This window comes from Corythoichthys intestinalis, chromosome 11 (genome assembly GCF_030265065.1).
Source record: "Corythoichthys intestinalis isolate RoL2023-P3 chromosome 11, ASM3026506v1, whole genome shotgun sequence".
Classification (NCBI taxonomy): domain Eukaryota; kingdom Metazoa; phylum Chordata; class Actinopteri; order Syngnathiformes; family Syngnathidae; genus Corythoichthys; species Corythoichthys intestinalis.
This window is the reverse complement of record NC_080405.1, coordinates 4,385,506-4,407,034: the sequence shown is the minus strand read 5'-3', so window position 1 is coordinate 4,407,034 and position 21,529 is coordinate 4,385,506. Positions and strand designations below refer to the sequence as shown.

The window sequence follows — 21,529 nt, the reverse complement described above, 5'->3', positions numbered from 1 at the left end:
GTGAGCGTTTCACTGTACTGTCGTTTAAATCTGTCCGAGCGGGGCATCTGCGTTAATTGCGTGAAATATTTTAACGTGATTAATTTAAAAAATTAATTAACGCCCGTTAACGCAATAATTTTGACAGCTCTAATTTTTAAGAAATGTTCACTAGATGACTTGAATAGGTGTTTGGAAAGACTATGGATGAGTCACCGTGACTGCAGTGTACAGTGATCCCTAGTTTTTCGTTTTTAGTGGGGACCAGAACCCGCCGCGAAAAAGACGAAAAGTAGCGCACCCCAAAAGTTTTTTTTTTTTTTTTTGTGTGTGTGTGTGTGTGTTCAATGTATTTATTCAGATTTAGCATTGGAAAAAGATACATATAAGACATGTTTTTTCACTTTTTTTCCCCGAAGTATGATTTTAAAAAAATTAAGGGTGTAACAATACATGTAATCGTATTGAACCGTTTCGGTACTTGGTGCTCGGCTCGGAACGGACGCGTACGGAACGAGTTTTTGACGTAATGTAACCCTTAGTTTTCGAGGCTGTGAGTCGATCGGGTTACAGTTTCTTTGTGTAGATTATATTTACTCCGTCTTCTCTACTATAATGAGGACCAACACGGTAGGACAGTAAGAAACGTCAACGGCGCGACAACGTGGCCGCCGCGAGAACGCAGAGAAACGCGGCCGTTAAAGTCAATCAGCCAATGCACACCAGTCGCAGTGCGGCGGCATGTTAGACGCGTCCCAAAAGCGGCTCAACGCGATGCAAGCGAAAAGAACGGCAGAGTTTATTATTTGACGCAAGACGCGGCCCTCCTGCGCCAATACTACTAGCTAGCAGACCGGGCAGATGGGAAGTCACTCGTGTAAAAATACGGTGGCTCCGGTCGATTTTCAAACTAATATGCAATTGTAACCCACTTTTTGAGTCCCATCAGATCTCTTGAGTGGTAGATCGGGGCACAGTTGACTTGTCTTTGTTGATTTAGAGTTGTCTTCTCTGCTATAATAATAACCAACACGGCCCCGTGTTCAATACAAAACCCTCCTACCACAACAAAACAAGTAGGAACTAATATTCACATAGGAACTAAAGTTTATACAACATAAAATATACAATATAAATGAATACTACATCACATTTGTAAAATACAAATGCATAATAAAATAAATAATAGCCAATTTTAATAAAATAAAATAAAATGAAATGAGCTAAAACACCTGTAATTAATAAGAATAATACAGATCCTGCTTACACAATTAAATTTATTAATTTCTGTGTGGCGCTTTAACTTGAGAAAATCCACCAATAAAGCTTTTGAAAACCGTTCATAAGAAAAAAAAAAAAGATTCATTGAGGCATTTCATTTGTAAAATATATGTTAAAATCTTTGTCATTGGGATTGCTTTTCTCTTTAGCACAGGACTTCTTTTTTCTTCTTTCTTTCAGAAAGAAAGCTGACCAATACGCGGGGTCTGAAAGGCAAATTGTTGTTGGATTATTATCTTTAAATACTCACTACTTTCTGAGCAGAATTCTAGCTTTGTATAGGCTAATGCTCCTATTGTTGAAAGCACAAAGGTGTGTAATAAACAACTAGTACATTTATATTTTGCATTTTGTTTTCTTACTCTACCGAAAATTGTTTAAATAATTAAATACATTTATAATAAATAAAATTAATTAAATTGATATAAGTTATGGCCACTCTCATGGTCCATGTTGGCAGAGTTCACCCTCACAGCGGTACACGTAGCGTACCTTTGCAGTTAGCGAAGCACCGAATATAAAACGTAGATACAAACTGTTGAAGTTAAGGAGGACAAGGAGACGCTGCTGCTTGCTTGGTCACTCGCTGCACACACTGACTGCATGCAGGAGGGCATTTATTCACCACCACACAGGTGCACACAATCAGGCAAATTAACACATAATTGAGAGCATAGTTTAACACCCCCACTTGCTCTCACATTATAAGCAAAAACAAAAAAAAATATACACATGTCACAATTACAATATTACATATGTAGTACAACATGTATTCACAATCTGTCATATTGCACTACTGCTGTTTCAGTCATTCTCCAAACATAAATTTTTCAAATTTCATCAACTTAAATTTTGTTGCAGGCTTACCCAGAGGAAAAGAGAATCTGAAAAGAGATCTCCAAAATATCTCATTTATTTCTCCTAGACAACTGTGAGATCTGTGTGACGCCAAACTGAGACTAAGGTTTATTTCTCCTGTGTCTCAGTTTTTTCTCCGGAGCAATAAAATGCACTAAATCTCAATTTAGTCTCCTTTTAAGTTTCAGAAGAGATCTCAACGAGCTCTCATATATTTCTCAGAGTTTCTCAACTTTTGTGTCTATTTGTGATCTCAGGCAGAGAAATCAGAGAGATCTCTCGATGAACTCAGTCTACTCTTATCACAGCTTCCGTTCATGCATCACATACTGTACTCAGACAGAGCAAATGAAGAGCTCTCCACAAGCACTCGTTGAATTCTCAGGCAATGCAAATTTATTTGTATAGCATAATTCAACACAAAGCAATTCAAAGTGCTTTACATCACATGAATAACCACGATCAGAGATAAAATGATTTTAAAAAATTAAAAACATTAGTTCAAAAGAAAGTTATAACAAAGACAATGAAAAGTCAATGATAAGAAAAACTGTTGAATATTCTATTAGCAGCCTCTAAGAAATCTATTTCTAGGAAATGGCTTAAAAAAAATCAACTGTTGAGGAATGGATAGATATTGTACATGAAATTTACATCATGGAGAAGCTGTCATTTTAACTTAAATTAGCGATTGATACATTTTATTTGATATGGTCCAAATGGACAAACGTGAAACCAATTAGAATGGATTTCAATTGATGCTCAACAGAGAAAGTACCTCCTTACTTTTTGGGGGGTAAGAAAACAATATCAGATGGGCTCCCAAATGTTTTAAGTTGCTGTATGCTGTTTATATATGTACTTTTTTATTTATTTATTATTTATTTAATTTCTTTTTTGTTGTTGTTTCCCTTAAAAAAGTAATGTATCGAGAAATGGACTATTGTCATTCACCGTTGCAAGTACAATGTACAGTATATTATTGGTGAGAATCTAAATGAAATTAAAAAAGAAAAAAAAGAATTTAAACAGGCAATAAAATTATACTTAAAATGAATAAAAAGCAAATTGCTTGAAGGTTAAAATATATAGACCGTTATGGATATGCTGTGATAAACAAAAGCGTTTTTAGTCCTGATTTAAAAGGAGTTAACAGTTTGAGCACACTTCAGACCTTCAGGTAATTTGTTTCAGAGGTGAGGAGCATAATACTAAATGCTACTTCACCCTGCTTGGTTCTTGTTCTTGGAACATACAACAGATCGGTTCCAGATGACCTTAGGGGTCTCTATTCTTTTGGTCCAAGGCCATGAAAGTGTTTTATAGACGAGCAGTATCAATTTCTAGCCTATCCTTTGACTCAATTTCTAGCCTATCCTTTGACTCACTGGAAGCCAGTGTAATGATTTCCAAAACTGGTGTAATGTGGTCCAGTTTCCTTGTACTGTATTTGTAAGGACTCTGGCAGCAGCATTCTGTACTAGCTGCAGCGTTCTGACTGATTTTAAAAAAAAAAAAAAATCAAGACCTGTAAATATACTGCTGCAATAGTCCAATCTTCTGAAAATGAACCGCACAATCAAACTTATCTGTATCCTCTATAGAGGAGCAATATTCATGCTGTACTGGTTTTAGAAATTGAGCTGCAGGGTCAATGAAGTTGGGGATGACGGGATAAAAAGGCATAGATAGTTCATAAATATGGTATGCAATTTATTCAGAATGAAAAGGGTTATAGTAATTGAATAATCATAAAGTATACTATATATGAAGAGATAGTTATTATATATAAAGAGAAATTGATTAACATATAGTTAGAAAAAAATGAATAATCATAATGAAAACGATCCCGGTGGTACATTTACAAACCGGTAGGTACAAAATGCACAAAGGAAAACTCTTACTGACGTGTAATAATGTTACCCTTCTAAAATTGTTATTATGATGGTATTATAAGGTCATTAAATTTCATAAAAACGAAATAATATGACATTGAATTAATGAAGATGTAAACATTTCAGTTAGCTTAAATTAAAATGAAAACAAGGCTTTAAAAACTCCAAGAACTGAAAATGTATTGTACATTAATAAAGCCAAATAAACTCAACTTATAAAGATTTTTTAAAATTTTTTATTCTTATTAGCCTAATGTAGTCATGCGTATATAAAGAACACTTTTGTAAATTCATTCTTACTTAGAATGCAGCTGAAACCACTCAGCGTTGACCGTCTACACCGGCGCTGCTGCGCTGTTTTCTTCGTGCACTGTCAAACTGTATGTGGCGCGAAACACCGTGAACTTTCAACCCTGAAGATAATGCAGACCTAACGTCTACATTGGAAGAAAGCGCCATCAGTCACAAATGCTGCTTCGTCATTGGTTAACTCACAGGGGGGAGGCTGACCTAACGACGTCAAGTCGTACTTAACTTATGAAGTTGGTGTCAGGAGGAATGGAGGAAGAAACAGTTTCAGGACAAAAAAGAGGGTAAGTAACATCTTTGTTGAATGGAATTTGGGTATAATTTATATGGCTTGTGTTTATGCTAGTTCTGATAGTTTTTTTTTGAGGGGGGGGGGGACTGGTCGGCAATAAGTGGCAAATAGTGAAGCTAGCTAGCTAGCTTGGGAGGCCATGAATTTACTGACTTAAACATATTCATGTAAAAATATTAACTTTGGAATTATTTCTCCAAAAAGTGGCCCTAGACAGTCTTGGAGTTACATAATTTGTGTACAATTGGAACATTTTCTCATTGCAGTGAGACTCATTTTCTCTAGCTTCATGCAACGAGTTTACATTGGGGTGACCAAAGGTGGGTGGAGTAGGCAAAAATGTCACTCATGTAAGAGTAGCATTACTTCAAAATGATATAACTTTTTATTTTATTTTTTTTAACAATGGTATTTTTTTCCTGAGCGCTACATTATCTGTATGAACTGTTGTTTTAATGATACTGTAAAATAACCCATTGCATAACCACATTAAGCCAAAGGAGAAAAAAAATTGAATTCCAATGAGAAAAAAATCTATAAATGAGGCATTATTCGTCCAAAGAGCATGAGTGCCCTCTGGTGGAGAAAATAGTTCCTAGTTTTAATAGTGAAGAGTTCCTTCATAATTACTCATTTGAAATTAAAAGGATCATATCTCCGGTTTTTCATGGTCAATTATCTGCTCAATGCCCCCCTCCCGCTCTCCCTCAATCCCTCGACCCCTGCGCTTGCTGGTTTGTTTTCTCTGAGCTCTATGTTTGACACACACGTTACAACTGTGCCATGAAGCCAGACAGCTAGCGGAAGTACACTGATCGGCTGAATTGGACGGGAGAAGGATGACTTCTTTGGAAACAGCCAAGGGAGATTATTTTTGGCAAAATAAATGTTGCATGTTGAAAAACTGGGAAGCCTATCTGAATTTGTGTCTCTGGAAATGGAGATTATTTTGTTGTATAACGGAATATTCTATCCATACAGAGAAGGCATACTTTAAAACTGTAGTTATAAGGCATCTTTGAGTATATTCTGCGTATCATTTAAGTACCCCGAGGCAGAGCAGCATGTCCTATTTTTTGGGAAATCAAAATATGGTCACCCTATTAACATTATAAACTTGAGACATAGGGAATTGAGAAGGTGCATCTTTTCACGATATATTAGCAATAAAAAGTTGTTTTTTTTTTTTTTAGGAGCAGTGTACAGGAAAGAAGAGACCAACAACTTGTCCAAGAAAAGTGCAATTCTTACAGAAATCTTAGCATCATGGATCATCATGGATTTTTACTTTAATGTCTCTTTGTTTTACGATGATTGGTATGGGGGATTTTAAATAATATTTTTCACTCCTTCGGTGGTCTAATATGGTTAAATGAACACAATCTGTGTATCTAAAGATATTAAGAAGTTGCTGTACTAAATTATGAGATGTGATGACAGTGTAAAACCAAATAAGACATTGAACCACTTTTTGAAATTATTACAATGTATTATATTTCACAGATTGAATGGCCCAGCAGGAAATAATAAAAAGAGATGCCCAAAAGAGTGCGATACCCACCGAAGAAGAGGAGCTTTTATGACCCAGACCCTGACTCACCCAGAGATGACCAAGGTGGTAATTGAGTAATTATCTTACTACACGGCTTATCTAATTTTTAAAGTGATTGTTATTTTTAACTTGCATTGGACACTATAATAACCATTTTGTTTATTAGTGTCTGATCACTGGGATTATTATCAATATTGGCAGTTTAGGGCACAAATATTGATTTACAGGATTTTTTTTAAAGAAATGTCTAGAAAAGGGAGTGTAACATTACTTGAAACTATATTTTGGTGACAGAATTTTGCAACTCCATTCGTACAATTATATCTACATTGGGGAGGTGGTGATTGATTGATTTAAAGATGTTCTTTTAAAATCAAAATTAACTCATTGAGGATAAGCGACTCAGAAAATGAAGAAAAAAAAAAAATTCCATTATAGGCATCAATTTGCAAAAAGCTTTTTAATTGTTGCGACCTGCAGAAACTATTACCACTTGATTGCAATTTTAGACTTTATTCTTTAAAATGTTTTGACAATTTTCTGAACTGTTTTAGCTGCCCATTATTTGAAATGAGAAAAAGTAAAAAATACAATGAAATGCATTAGATATATATATTTAATTTGCAAATGAATTTTTCAACCGGCCTCGAAAAATTTTCCGTTCGCATGTGAACGCTGATTTTTCGCCCAAAAAAAAAAAAAAAAAAAAGTCATCATTGGGGCATCAAAAATTCTGGGATGATGAGTGGCATAAAAGTTGTATAAAGAATTTGGGGGTTACGGTTACGGTTCCTCGGAAATTTGCCAAAAACTTTCCATTCATTTTTAATGGGATGCCACGTCCTAATTTCTAATTCACCTGTAATGTAATTTACATCGCATTGATGCCGTTGACGGCCATGTACAGTGCCTTGCAAAAGTATTCGGCCCCCTTGAATCTTAGAACCTTTCGCCACATTTCAGGCTTCAAACATAAAGATATGAAATTTAATTTTTTTGTCAAGAATCAACAACAAGTGGGACACAATCGTGAAGTGGAACAACATTTATTGGATAATTTAAACCTTTTTAACAAATAAAAAACTGAAAAGTGGGGCGTGCAATATTATTCGGCCCCTTTACTTTCAGTGCAGCAAACTCACTCCAGAGGTTCAGTGAGGATCTCTGAATGATCCAATGTTGTCCTAAATGACCGATGATGATAAATAGAATCCACCTGTGTGTAATCAAGTCTCCGTATAAATGCACCTGCTCTGTGATAGTCTCAGGGTTCTGTTTAAAGTGCAGAGAGCATTATGAAAACCAAGGAACACACCAGGCAGGCCCGAGATACTGTTGTGGAGAAGTTTAAAGCCGGATTTGGATACAAAAAGATTTCCCAAGCTTTAAACATCTCAAGGAGCACTGTGCAAGCCATCATATTGAAATGGAAGGAGCATCAGACCACTGCAAATCTACCAAGACCCGGCCGTCCTTCCAAACTTTCTTCTCAAACAAGGAGAAAACTGATCAGAGATGCAGCCAAGAGGCCCATGATCACTCTGGATGAACTGCAGAGATCTACAGCTGAGGTGGGAGAGTCTGTCCATAGGACAACAATCGGTCATACACTGCACAAATCTGGCCTTTATGGAAGAGTGGCAAGAAGAAGCCATTTCTCAAAGATATCCATAAAAAGTCTCGTTTAAAGTTTGCCACAAGCCACACCAAACATGTGGAAGAAGGTGCTCTGGTCAGATGAAACCAAAATTGAACTTTTTGGCCACAATGCAAAACGATATGTTTGGCGTAAAAGCAACACAGCTCATCACCCTGAATACACCATCCCCACTGTGAAACATGGTGGTGGCAGCATCATGGTTTGGGCCTGCTTTTCTTCAGCAGGGACAGGGAAGATGGTTAAAATTGACGGGAAGATGGATGCAGCCAAATACAGGAACATTCTGGAAGAAAACCTGTTGGTATCTGCACAAGACCTGAGACTGGGACGGAGATTTATCTTCCAACAGGACAATGATCCAAAACATAAAGCCAAATCTACAATGGAATGGTTCAAAAATAAACGTATCCAGGTGTTAGAATGCCCAAGTCAAAGTCCAGACCTGAATCCAATGGAGAATCTGTGGAAAGAGCTGAAGACTGCTGTTCACAAACACTCTCCATCCAACCTCACTGAGCTCGAGCTGTTTTGCAAGGAAGAATGGGCAAGAATGTCAGTCTCTCGATGTGCAAAACTGATAGAAACATACCCCAAGCTACTTGCAGCTGTAATTGGAGCAAAAGGTGGCACTACAAAGTATTAACGCAAGGGGGCCGAATAATATTGCACGCCCCACTTTTCAGTTTTTTATTTGTTAAAAAAGTTTAAATTATCCAATAAATGTTGTTCCACTTCACGATTGTGTCCCACTTGTTGTTGATTCTTGACAAAAAATTCAAATTTTATATCTTTATGTTTGAAGCCTGAAATGTGGCGAAAGGTTGCAAGGTTCAAGGGGGCCGAATACTTTTGCAAGGCACTGTATGTCGAATCTATTGATTCCAATGTACCTGGATTCCACTGACGGCCATGGGCGTTCAAATTTCCCATTCATTTCCATTGTCATTCACATTGCATTGACACACAAGTACACAATTGCCGATGAGGGCTATGTACGTCCATGCCATTGACAGCCATGTATGTAGATTCTATTGACGTCAATGTACTTGGACTACATTGACGCATATGTGAGTCGAAGCCATTGACGGTCATGGACGTCCAAATTTCCCATTCATTTCCAACCCCGAAATGTCCCCAAACCAATCTGGGCAGGCCTAAGATCTGTATCTCCACACAGCAAAGCCCCATAGTAATTTCTCCAGAAATTACAGTTTCTAGTTCAATTTGTAATTTGTGCTTTCTTTTATACAGGCAGCTTACACCATGCGCTGCAGTACGCTGGATGATTGGACACCGATCGAAAAAAGCCTTGATCAACAAATGTCGCATGAGGGGTACAACATAAATTCTAGATGTACTTAAAGACATTTGTTGCAGTGTTCAAAGCCCTAATACTGCTGGGCTTAGAGACTTAATTTTTGTTTGCTGTCTAAAAACTGTGTTGAACTTTGTTGTTAATATTATGGCTGTTGATGTTATTATAGCTATTTGAAATGTAAATTGTTTGCACTTTGTTTTTTGTTGGTGTTAATTAAAAAATGTTTGCCTGCCTGTCTGCCTTGCCTCCATTTGCCTGCGTTTGGGTCCGCACCACTTGCCCGCCCACATTCTTTGACAAAAATTCTCAGCAGTACTCAATTTTCAAGTACAATGACTGTTGGATTTCACTAAAGCCATTTGTTCTAGAATGATAAAGCCTGATGCCTTTGGGTGTATCTTTTGTATCCCTCTGTCCTGCAGTGACGAGAGAGTAGTGTCCACCATTGTTTCTTTGGTCCATCAAGATGTTATGAAGTGGATGATCTGTGTTTAGAATGGTGAATCCAGTCAGGTGGGAGGAGAGGGTCACATGATTTAAGTGTCTCATGTGTGCGTGCGCGCAGATGGGCGCGCATGAGAGGGAGAGTGAGCGAGAGACTCGTATATTTCTCCATAGTCGCTCCAATAATGCTCATTTTCTTTTTCAAAGGAGAAAAAGGAGCCATTAAAAACACTGAATTGAGATTAGCAAGGTATCTCCCTTAAGTCTCAAGTATGATTCCCTCTAATTTATTGTCTCACCTATTTCTCCTAGTGAATTTTAGGAGAAACATCTGAGAAACATTTTAGACAAAATAGAAACTGCAATGAGGCTAAGATGAGAATCTCAAATTTATCTCCCGAGCTATAGAAGAGCAAGCTTTGAGCAATAAAATTTTCCTCTGGGTAGTCATCACATCTGCTAACATATCTTCAGTTGGACAATATTCCAATACAACTTTTCCCCCAGTTACAGTTGAACGAATAAAATGATACTTAATATCAACATGTTTGCATCGCTGTCTACTCACTGGGTTCTTTAACCAAAGCAATTGTTCCTTGGTTGTCTTCATACACTCTGGGTAGTCCATATACATGTCCATCAATGCCACTCAAAAAGTGTGAAAGATATAAACACTCTTGAATGGTTGCGGCAAGAGCAATATACCTGTACTCAGCCTCACATGTGGATAGTGCTACAGTAGGCTGCTTTTTAGTTTTCCAAGAAATTAAAGCGCCTTTCTTAGTCAGGCTAATACAGTACCCGGTTGTACTTCGTCGGTCTTCAACATCACCAGCCCAGTTTGCATCACTGTAGGCGTGAATACCCAAGTTTTCGTCTGACTTCCTATAAAATAATTTTTTATCACTTGTACCTTTAAGATACCTCAGGACATGTTTAACTGTTCCAAAATGTTGATCAGAGGGTTCATTAAAATACTGCGACAGCTTACTCACAATAAAACACAAATCTGGTCTTGTACAAACGGTCAAATAAATTAGGCTCCCTACTGCCTCTCTGTACTTCGCAACATTATCCATTAATGAATTATCTGTGTAAATTAGCTTCTGTTCACATGGCGTTGATCTAGGTTTACAATCAAGCATGCCAAACCTTTCAAGAATTTTGTCAACATATTTAGCTTGTGATATTGTTACACAGTTGTTGCTTTGCTCAAAATCAATACCAAGAAAATGTCTGAGCTTCCCCAGGTCCTTCATTTTAAACCTTGCTGTAAGCATTCTTTTTGTTACTTTCAGCGCATTTTCATCACTTGCTGCGATGATTAAGTCATCAACCCAAATTAAAATGATCACCTTTTCATGTTCTTCTTGACGCGTGTAAACACAGTTATCAGCCTGATTCTGCAAAAATTTGTTTTGTGTCAAATATTCATGCAACAATATATTCCAATTTCTGCCAGATTGTTTTAGTCCATATAATGACTTCTCTAACTTGCACACCAACTCAGTGCCTGTGCGAGATTCTACTTTGTACCCTTCTGGTTGTTCCATGTAGATTTCGCAGTCAATAGGGGCATTTAAATATGCAGTTTTAACATCCATTTGGTGTAAAATCAAGTTTTCTTGTGCCGCTTTTTGCATTAAAATTCTAACACTTGTCATGTTGGCTGTAGGAGAAAAAGTCTCCTCATAATCTACACCCATTTTCTGACTGTACCCCATATCTGGCTTTGTATTTTTCAGATCCGTCAATATTCGTTTTAATTGTATACACCCATCTACCCCCCACTGCTTTCTTGCCCTCTGGCAGGTTGGTCAGGGTAAATGTGTCATTCTCTCTAAGAGAATCAATTTCCTCATCCATTGCTTTTATCCATTCTTTTGATTTATCAGAGTTTACAGCTTCTGTGAATGACACAGGTATACCACACATTACACGATAACAATAATCTACGTTACTCTGGACTTGATCAGTGTCCTCTTTAAAAACACTACAATCTGTGTACCTGTCTGGCTGTCTCCTCTCTCTATTGGGGTAACGTCTAGCACTAGGAGACTCAGGCTCTCGCTTTATCTCGATTCTTTGCGGTTGGTCTAACCTTCTAGACCCGTTTTGGATGAAGTCATCATCATCATCATCATCACTATTAGGTGCAAAATTAGTCTGCGTTTCTTCACCCAATTTCACCACAAATTTTACCAATCTCCGTTTTTGTACCTTCCTGCTGGCAGGGAAATAAACAATGTATGCCGGACTATATTTGTCATATCCGATAAAAACACATTTTTCACTCCTTGGATCAAGTTTTCTTTTGTCTTGGATGTAGGCAAAACACTCCGAACCGAACTTTTGCATTTTTGACAAATTTGGTCGTCTTCCTGTCAGCATCTCAATTGGCGTCTGTTTTATACGTTTATTAAAACATCGATTTCTAATTATAGCTGCAGTTTGGACTGCATAAGTCCACAATAGTTTCGGCAAACCACTTTCAATTAGCATGCACCTTGCCATGTCAAAAAGTGTATGCCAATTTCGCTCAGCTGTCCCATTTTGATGGGGAGAATATGGTGCTGAGGTCTGATGCCTAATTGCATTTTTAATGAGCAATGTTTTATATGCTTTACTTGTAAATTCGGTACAGTTATCATATCAGAGACATTTTACTTTGCCATATGGGGCTATATCAGCTAGGAATTTTTCTGTAGCAAATATTGTGTCGCTTTTATTCTTTAGAAAATAAACAAACACCATACTGGTAAAATCATCAGTAAATGAAAGTGCATATTTGTGCCCATCTTTAGACTCAGGATGAATTGGTCCTGCTAGGTCTGTATGTACCAATTCTAGTGGGGTTTTGGCCCGTACGTCAGGGTTCCTGTTTCTTGTCTGATAAAACTTTCCCTGGATGCAAACTTCACACTCTAAAGGTTTGTTCGTTAACCCCTTAATATCCATACCATCAACAACATCTTGCAACTTCTGTATATCATGATAGTTGCAGTGTCCAAGTATTTCATGCCACGTTTGCAAATCATGACATCCCTTATACTTATCAATACATTCATTATCATTATCATTTACTGTGTGTAAATAATATAGTCTATCGTGCATGTGCATATCGAATCTCGTACCGTCTTTGTAGATCAAAACGTCTTTCCCCTTCTTGAAGATCACCGTCGCTCCATTCGCAGTGGCTGCCCTCACAGAAAGAATGTCTTGTGGGTATGATGGAATATACAACGCGTTCCTCAGCGTTGCTTTCACGTGTCTTCCTTTGCTGTCAATCAGACGAACTTGTGCGTCGCCTCGGCGCTCTGCGATGCCCTTGCACCGTGTGCCGTCTGCCAGCTCCACGTAGTGAGTCTTGGCCTGGAACTTGTCATCGAACCTTTTGAACTTTGCGATGTCGGTGACTATGTGCGAGGTGGCCCCACAGTCAACCATAAGGCCCCGCACGTCCACTCGCGCTGCTCCCTCGCTCGCTCGGAAGTAGTATTCGCCGTCCTGGTCGGCTGTCTTCCCGGAAACTCTGCGTATTTCGTCTCGTTCTCGCCGCTGCTTCCGTCTGCAAGTTGCGTCCCGGTGAGTGTTGCTTCTGCAATAGCTGCACCAGAGTTTGCGCTGGCAGGCTCTCGCCAAGTGTCCTTTCATGCCACACTTAAAACACGCCATTTCGGCCGTGGCCTTCTCGGTTACCCGGTCACCTGCTTTAGCGGGTTTTCTCTGCTGGCGCACATTCATGACGTTGTCATCGATTGCTGATGCGCGCATTTTCTCCGTGTCTTCGTAGCTACGCAGCTTAGTTTTAAATTCGGCGAACGATATTGTTTCATCACTTTGTGTGATGTGAATTGCGAATGGTTTGAAGGACTCGGGCAAACCTTTCAAAACCATCGCCACCAACAGTCCGTCGCTCAAGGTCTCGCCGGCATTTCGTAGCGCTGTGATTGCGGTCTCCGCCCGGATCACGTACTCGGTCACAGTTTCGCTTTCCGCCTTCTGCAGGGAAGTCAATTCTGTGTAGAGGCTTATAATGCGCGGCTTTCCTTTACCTTGGTAATAGTCTCTTAAAATGTGCAGTGCTCTCCGCCCATCATCGGCAGCTTCCCGCATGACCAGTGATAAACTTTTGTCATCCAAAAATTGAATGAGCTCGGCGTATGCTTCTTCATTCTTTCGCTCGTCTTCGAGCAGCTCATCCTCTTCCTCGGTTGTTGGCTCTGACAAAATCGTGTCTTTCAGCCCTTCCAAACGAAGGTGTCCCAAAAATTTCGCCTCCCATATTTCATATTTTTTCTCATCGCCATCGAACTGGAGACGCTGCCAGCGGCTGCTGGGTCTCGTGTTGGCTCGTCCGCTCATGGTACTACCGTGCTAGCAACGTGCTATCATCACTTACACACAAGTGGAAACACGCTGTTGCTAAACTGTTTAAAATACTGCTGGCATCTGGGCCCATAACCTGTTGGCAGAGTTCACCCTCACAGCGGTACACGTAGCGTACCTTTGCAGTTAGCGAAGCACCGAATATAAAATGTAGATACAAACTGTTGAAGTTAAGGAGGACAAGGAGACGCTGCTGCTTGCTTGGTCACTCGCTGCACACACTGACTGCATGCAGGAGGGCATTTATTCACCACCACACAGGTGCACACAATCAGGCAAATTAACACATAATTGAGAGCATAGTTTAAATTGATATAAGTTATGGCCACTCTCATGGTCCACATCTATTATGCATCCTTGACATGGAGTAGGACGAGCACCGAACAATTGACCAATGAGTTAAACCAGGACCCTCCAAGTTGAAAAAAAGAATCATCATTCATGCATGAAAGGGTTGATATTAGATTGACTTTACCAAACCATAAGCATTTGTCTTGCAGAAATCGGTGAAACCCGTCCTGAGCGGCAGGAGTCGTATCACGTCAAAAAGGAGGAGGAGGAGTTCCCATGTATTAAAGAGGAAAAGCAGGAGAAATTCATCCAGGTTTGGCACCCTCACGTTGGGGAGAGGTCGCCTCCCGACATAAAAAAGGAGACTGAAGAGTCACCATATATCAAAGAGGAGCAGGAGGACATCAATAGCTTGAGTGGTGTCCGACTGAATAGTGAAGATGAAGGTCCAGGTGAGAAGAGCAGAGCGGCGGAGCCCCTGAGCAGCCGCAGTTCAATAGAAAGTGATGGAGACCACCATGGAAGAACTCACACAAATCAACTCACAGCCCCACTGTCAGACATTGACCACGCAACGTCACACTTTTCTGACTATGATAATGATGACGACGATGACGAGTCTGATGGTCAAAAGACGGGTTGCAGTGACAAACGCTGGAAATGCATTCTGTGTGGTAAGATCTATCGTTATAAGGCTGCGTTTAAACAGCATATGACAAGACACACTGGAGAAAAACCTTTCGCCTGCTCAGTGTGCGGTAAAAAATTTGCTCTTAGGGAAAGCTTATCAAAACACACAAGAATGCACACTGTTGAGAAACCTTTCTCCTGTTCAGTTTGTGGTAAAGGATTCTCTCGAAAGGAAAACTTGGAAACCCATTCAAAAACGCACGTTCGCGAGAAACCTTTCTCGTGCTCAGTTTGTGGTCAAACATTTACTATGAAGGGAAGCTTAACAAGACATTTAATAATACACACTGGTAAGAAACCTTTCTCCTGCTCAGCTTGTGGTCAAGAATTTGCTCTGAAGGTAAGCTTATCAAAACACACAAGAAAACACACTGGTGAGAAACCTTTTTTGTGCTCTGTTTGTGGTAAGGGATTCTCTGAAAATGCTTCCTTGAAAAAACACAGAACAACTCACACTGGTGAGAAATCTTTCGCCTGCTCAGTTTGCGGTAAAAAATTTGCTCTTATGGCAAGCTTATCAAAACACACAAGAATACACACTGGTGAGAAACCTTTCTCCTGCACAGTTTGTGGTCTAACATTCTCCCAGTCAGGTCAATTACGGAGTCACACAAAAACACACACTGGTGAGAAACCTTATACCTGCTCACTTTGTGGTCACAAATTTTCTCTGAAAGACAGTTTATCAAGACACACAAGAATCCACACTGGGGAGAAACCTTTCTCCTGCTCAGTTTGTGGTCACAGATTCTCTCGACAGGGAACTTTAAAAAGTCACATAAGAACCCATACTGGGGAGAAACCTTTTTCCTGCTCAGTTTGTGGTCGGAATTTCTCTCGTAAAGGATCCTTAAAACGACACACAAGAATACACACTGGTAGAAGTCCATCCCCTGCTCAGTTTGTTGCCAGAGATTCTCATTAAGGGGAACCTATTAAAAAAAACATCACACAAGAATACACACTGGGAAAAAAACCTTTCTCCTGCTCAATTTCTGCGGTGCCAGGCCAAGGCCATGTAGAAAGAGAGTTGCGACACTTGGGTCTCGCCACGTGATTCATGTTGGTGTGAATAGTTGCCAGCACAAGCAGCGCTGCAATGTTTGTTTTATGGAAATGACTGCGGTGATTGCGACCTTTATGGGGAAAATGGTTAAGTCATGTATCTCAGTACTTGTTTAATTATGTCAATGTATAATAACATATTCGAAAATGGTAGTTTTACATCTGGAGTGAAGGGAACTTTCCTGTGTTGTGCAAGATTTTTTTTTTTTTTTTTCATAACTAGAATACTGTTTTTCCAGAGAATGTCTAGATTTCCTTGATTCATTTACCCATTTTAATATTTCAAAGGCAATGAATAACAATAAAAACTCATTACCCTTTGACAAATAAAATCATATTGTTTATTGAACAAGACATTGGTGTTATGGGTCATTGTTTACACTTAACATTTTATAGATCAGTGGCTGCGATGGTTGGTTGTGCAGCATTTGGATGCACCAATCGGTCTGAAAGGGGCTTTGGTTTGTATGGTTTCCCCGAGGACCAAGAGCAGCAAGAAAAAAACTGATGGCAATGATCAGACAGACATGAAAGCATGAAATTAATAGGCTTTTTGCTGTTTAAAAAGGGGCCCACAGTGGCCATAGCCAGCAGTCATTATCAGCAGGTATCAGCAGTTGGCCCCAGCACAAGCAACAGCACTAATACAGATGTGTGTATGACAGGAAAAAAAAAAGTCTTAAATAGCATTATTATGTGAATTAAAATCATATTTTGAGAAGATTAGACTATATACAACAATTTGGCAAAGCGCAGATGACGAGAAATGAGTCTTTTATCTGCAGTTTAGTCCCGCCTGTCATTATAGCCCTCTAACGTCACCAGCTGGATGATGACATCGGCAGGGTCACGATTCCACCTGATTTAGAATTCAACCCATTGAAGGGGAAGATTCAGAACGAGGAAAATACGACAGAGAGCAGCAATATTTTTACAGGATATTCTTTTTATCCAAGCATTTTTCCCCAATAGCTAAATAAATGGTATTGTGATGACAAATAACAGTCTTGTGCTAAATGGAATATGAAATGATAAAAATGCATTTATTCAGTGCGACATTGCAAAATGACTCCATAATGGTCAAAACTGTCGACTTCACCTTTACTTTCACATCTCCGGAACGATATTTTATGCAACCGTAGTTGGGCTTTTGTCATTTCCCTGCCCCGGCTTCGGAGAATAAACAAACCCAGAGGCGTGACAGCTAGCCGACATGCTAACCCCAACTGAGTAATGTTTCAAAGTCTTCGAAGGGAAAAATCACACATAACTAGCCCGGATCATTTCATACGATGGCGGGGTTGTGGATTGTCTTCGCCGATCGGCTTCCCGGCCGGCGGCGAACAAGTTAGAGTTCGTCGTTCCCTGATGAGGGCAGAGTGCTCGTTTGCAAGGAAGCAGGTGGACAATGACCGCCGGACAAACCGGCCGATGTCGGAGGAGCGGCTAGCTGCCACATTGTCAACACGAATATGGCAAATGATGCGTTACTACACGGCGAAGATATAAACAGCGAGTCATAGGAGAGCGGCTGCATTTGCTGTGCAGCTAACATGGCAGAATGTGTCTGAGGAGAGCTTTTCTACATGCCCATGCATGGTCAAACGTAAGTAAAAATGTCCTTTATATAAAGAAACCCTAACCCTATTCGCGGCCATTTTTAACACAAAGTTGCAATTTCTGATCAGGTGGAAAATTTGACACAACACCAGGTACACCAAGAGGGCAATAAGCCTAGTATAGTGCTCTCCCAGCTGTGGGATGTGAGACATGCCGCCGGTCGTCGGCCGAGTGGACAAGGAGCATGTCAGCCACAAAATGCAAACCACCTCCATATTAAAATGATCCCAGTATTTGTCATAATACAAAACGCGATGTTTACTCACTTCCTCGTAAGTCCAATGGTCCCACAGTAGTAGGGCATGTTATTGTCAATATCCGCCGGTGAATGGGAACCTTTTGAAACCCCAAAAAGGCTCACCTGCCTCTCCCTGGTGCAGCAAAATTTTTCTGCAGCCGTTTGGCTGGCGTGATGTGAAAAACGAATTCAGGAATCGGCTGATTCCACAGTCCATCTGCATGCTATAAAGCAATGCTGTATTGTGAGACGCTGACCCGGGTGACGTCGCATTTGTCCAAAACACGAAACTGGAGCCGGAAGTTACTCATTTTCATGGCGCGGGATTCAAAAATTGAAGATATAAAACAATCGCTTCCACACACATCCAAGCGGTCCATTTCATTCAGGAGCATAAAACACAGCATAAAATATGAAACAAGCATGCTTTTGGTTTCACATGCTTTTTGGTTTCATATGCATTTTAAGGGTCATTTCACATTAAACCAAGAGAACCAGGCTCCGATTGGAGAGCTACCTTGCGGCAACACTTGCAAATGAGTTGTTGAAAAGGTTCAGCATTCACACTGCACCAACTGGGTAGAATCACTTGGACGGAAGGCGCACTCATTGGTTGGACAAAGAGAAGAGGAAATGCCACCCTTCTGGGAGGGGAGGGAGCGTGGAGTTTTTATGCATAGGATAAAATGCATATGCATTTTTATGCATAAAATTGTCAGATTTTACACTAGATACACAAAAATCACCAAATGCAGAGATAATCACCTAAATTTTCAGGATTGATTGCAATATTTAACATATCATATAAATTGTTGCCCAAAATAACAGCTTAATTTTTTTTTTTAATTTACTGCAAATTTGACGTTTTCAAAAGCTTATAAATGACTCAATTTTCACACCACAAACGTAATACTTGAGGAAAGCATGCAGAACCAACTATAAACAATATTCAAATAAATTATAAATTCTATATACAATCACTACGTATTATTTATTGAATTCCGATATCACTATGGGACATAGGGAGTGTGACGGTGCGTCAGAACGGCCCTGGCCGTTTAACTGTTGTTTTATTTTGAGAAGCCTCCAGTCAGCTAATCGTCACCTCTGCCAGCTGGCTGCCTCCTCTCCCACTGTGACATAAGCGGATCAACGCCGGTGTTCTGACAAATTTTGCAACCCAACAAAAATGGCTACTTTGCGGTTCTGTGCATGCGCGTAACGTTAAAAATGGCCGCGAATGCAGCGATTCTAAAGTAAACACTACAAACTTTCTTTAAAGAAAGGAATATTTACTTGTTTGATCATGGAAAGACATGTAGAAAAGTTTTCCTCAGACACATCCTACCATGTTAGCTGTACACAACAACTGCACCCCGCTCTCTCACTGTTAACAACTTCGCCGTGTCGTTAAGTATTAATTTACGCCATTTTCATGTTGCACATGTACTGTATGTTTATGATGTATCTAGTTTACTTACCACCTTTGGAAAACATTGAGAGTCCAACTGAATGTAAAAAAGGGCTTTTTCAGCGCCACAAAAGCTTTGGGAGCAAATTTTGACAAAACACCAGACGGACAGACGACGTCGCCGCCGCTGATTGGCCACGACGAAAAGGCGCCAAGCTTCATAAACCTGCCGCAGTCAACGCTCGGGGAGGTTGCATTTGACAGCATTCGTGCCGCGGTCCTCCTCGCCAGCTGTTTCCTCGCCATTCACTCTCGTGTGCGTTTGATCGCTACTTTGTTACACTCCCGCTTTTTCGGTGAGGTCTTTTGTGTTTAACCATGATTGGATCGTTTTTGTTCACCAGTGTAAATAAGAGCACTGAAGCATTAGGGGTAAGCTGCCATTTCTGTTCAACCCGTTTTCTCCTGTTTTATTTATAGAGTAGGAAGCCAGGTGTAGTGGCTGTGTCTTTTTATTATTTCCTTTTTACGATCAGGGTTTAAGTGTAGCTCCTTTTGTATGTTGTTTTGGCCTGGGCTTACCCTAAAGCCGCGCTTCTTCCGCATTTTGTATATATTGTTCATTGCGAGTTTGATTGTTGTGAATAAATTGTGTGCACTTGTAAACTTCTGTGGCTTGTTTTATGTTACGCCCTTCGCAAGCCGTCCTTGGGAGAGATGGCTGCTAGAGGACAGCCCAGCTCTCCCGTCTCCAGCTCTCCCCTGTCCACCAGCTCGACCAGGACATTACGTAAATATTTCGAAGTATATAACGCTGGTGAGAAATCCAATATGGCGGCCGTAGCAGCTAGTTTTTCCCATTGTATTCACATTTCAAAATGCATACATGTTGCGAAAAATATATTAATTACCTTGAATGCTCAAATAGGGCTGGGCGATATGGCCTTATGTACGTATCACGATAAATTGAGCAGATTTACCTCGATAACGATAAATGACGATAAATTCGCCCAAGCAGACTGTTATATAATTTGAAAAATCGAATCAATGCATGGAATACAAATGAACCGTTTCTCATTAAATTTATGTAACCAGCTTTCAATTTAACAATTGCTCATGCAGTCTAAACATTAAGTATTAAAAAAAATCTTGTATGAGTTGAAAAATGCACAACATTATAAAAATCAATATGATGACTGTGCAGACATGTCATTCTAACACAAATGACTTGCAGCTTTAACAGTACACTTCAGACAACTTATTGGTAATGGCTGCTGTGACATAATTATTCAACACAAGTGTTTACGTCAAGGTTTCAGATTTTTTTTTTTTTTTGTCCCAGGAAACATTTTTAATACATGCACCCCCCACACAGACATAACCAGATTAAAGCTGTATTGCTCTGATGCCAATGAAACATTTAAGGTTCTATGATGGCAGAATAAAGCAAACACATACAGAAAAATAGCTGTGGCCATTAAACTGTAATATTATATATAGGCTTCATTGTTCAGTGTTCACTTTATGCTGAGTGCTTTACCATCATGAAAGCTTTCAGACAAATCACACAGAGATGCCAAATAACGCGACATGATGATTGCTACATGAAGTCCGTGCCCAGTCCACTCATTAATTTCAGCCGTTTCGACAAGGTTAGAGCCGCTGTCCGACTCTTTCACCTTCATTTGTAGCCGTTGTTAGCCGCTAGCGTTAGCCTGTGGCTTGGCTACAAGAAGAAAGCACTGAAAGCATCCTCTCCTGATATCGTGAGAACCAGGGAGGACAGCGGGTGAAAGCCCGTCTGGAACCCGCCAAGAGTTTACTTAATGTCGGGTGAAAGTTTGGCGAAGCTAACTTAAGCCCTACTCTATCCCGTTTACTTGTAGTGTTAGCCACTAGCGTTAGCCTACCGGGCTTCTGTTTGATTGGCTTCCTGAAAACCACGTGACTCCATACGTAAGCACACTTTCTGCTTTCTTAAAGGGGAATGAACATAGCCGAACAACACAGCGTCAAAGCGGGGTAAAAAGACGATATTTTCTTGTTTTATTAAATTACCGAATTTACCGACATGGTCAAAATTACGTCGGTCATCGTGAAGAATTTCGGTGACGGTAAATTTTCGGTTTTACCGCCCTGCTCTATGCTCAAACAAATCACTCCTGAGACAATCCTTCCAGTTTGTATGCAGTACAGCTTTCGTACGTTTTCAGAAATCCAAGCTTAAATCCGGCCTC

The 21,529-nt window shown here is 39.9% G+C and overlaps 1 protein-coding gene across 4 annotated transcripts in view; it reads left to right on the top strand.

Annotated features, from left to right (window-relative positions):
- LOC130923660 (oocyte zinc finger protein XlCOF6-like) overlaps positions 1 to 20,022 on the top strand; it is a 37,614-nt gene extending 17,592 nt beyond the window's left edge. Inside the window, exons 3-4 of one of the 4 annotated variants that reach the window (XR_009064740.1) lie at positions 6,118 to 6,229; positions 9,078 to 9,566. Coding sequence is in view for 2 of the 4 variants with exons in the window: in XM_057849511.1 (XP_057705494.1) it covers positions 14,478 to 15,883 (1,406 nt within the window). In the remaining 2 variants the exon portion in view is untranslated. Of the gene's footprint in view, positions 1 to 6,117; positions 6,358 to 9,077; positions 9,567 to 14,477 lie in introns of those variants that run through there. The other 3 variants (XR_009064739.1, XM_057849511.1, XM_057849513.1) reach the window with 3 other exon arrangements.
- Positions 20,023 to 21,529: the final 1,507 nt, after the last annotated feature.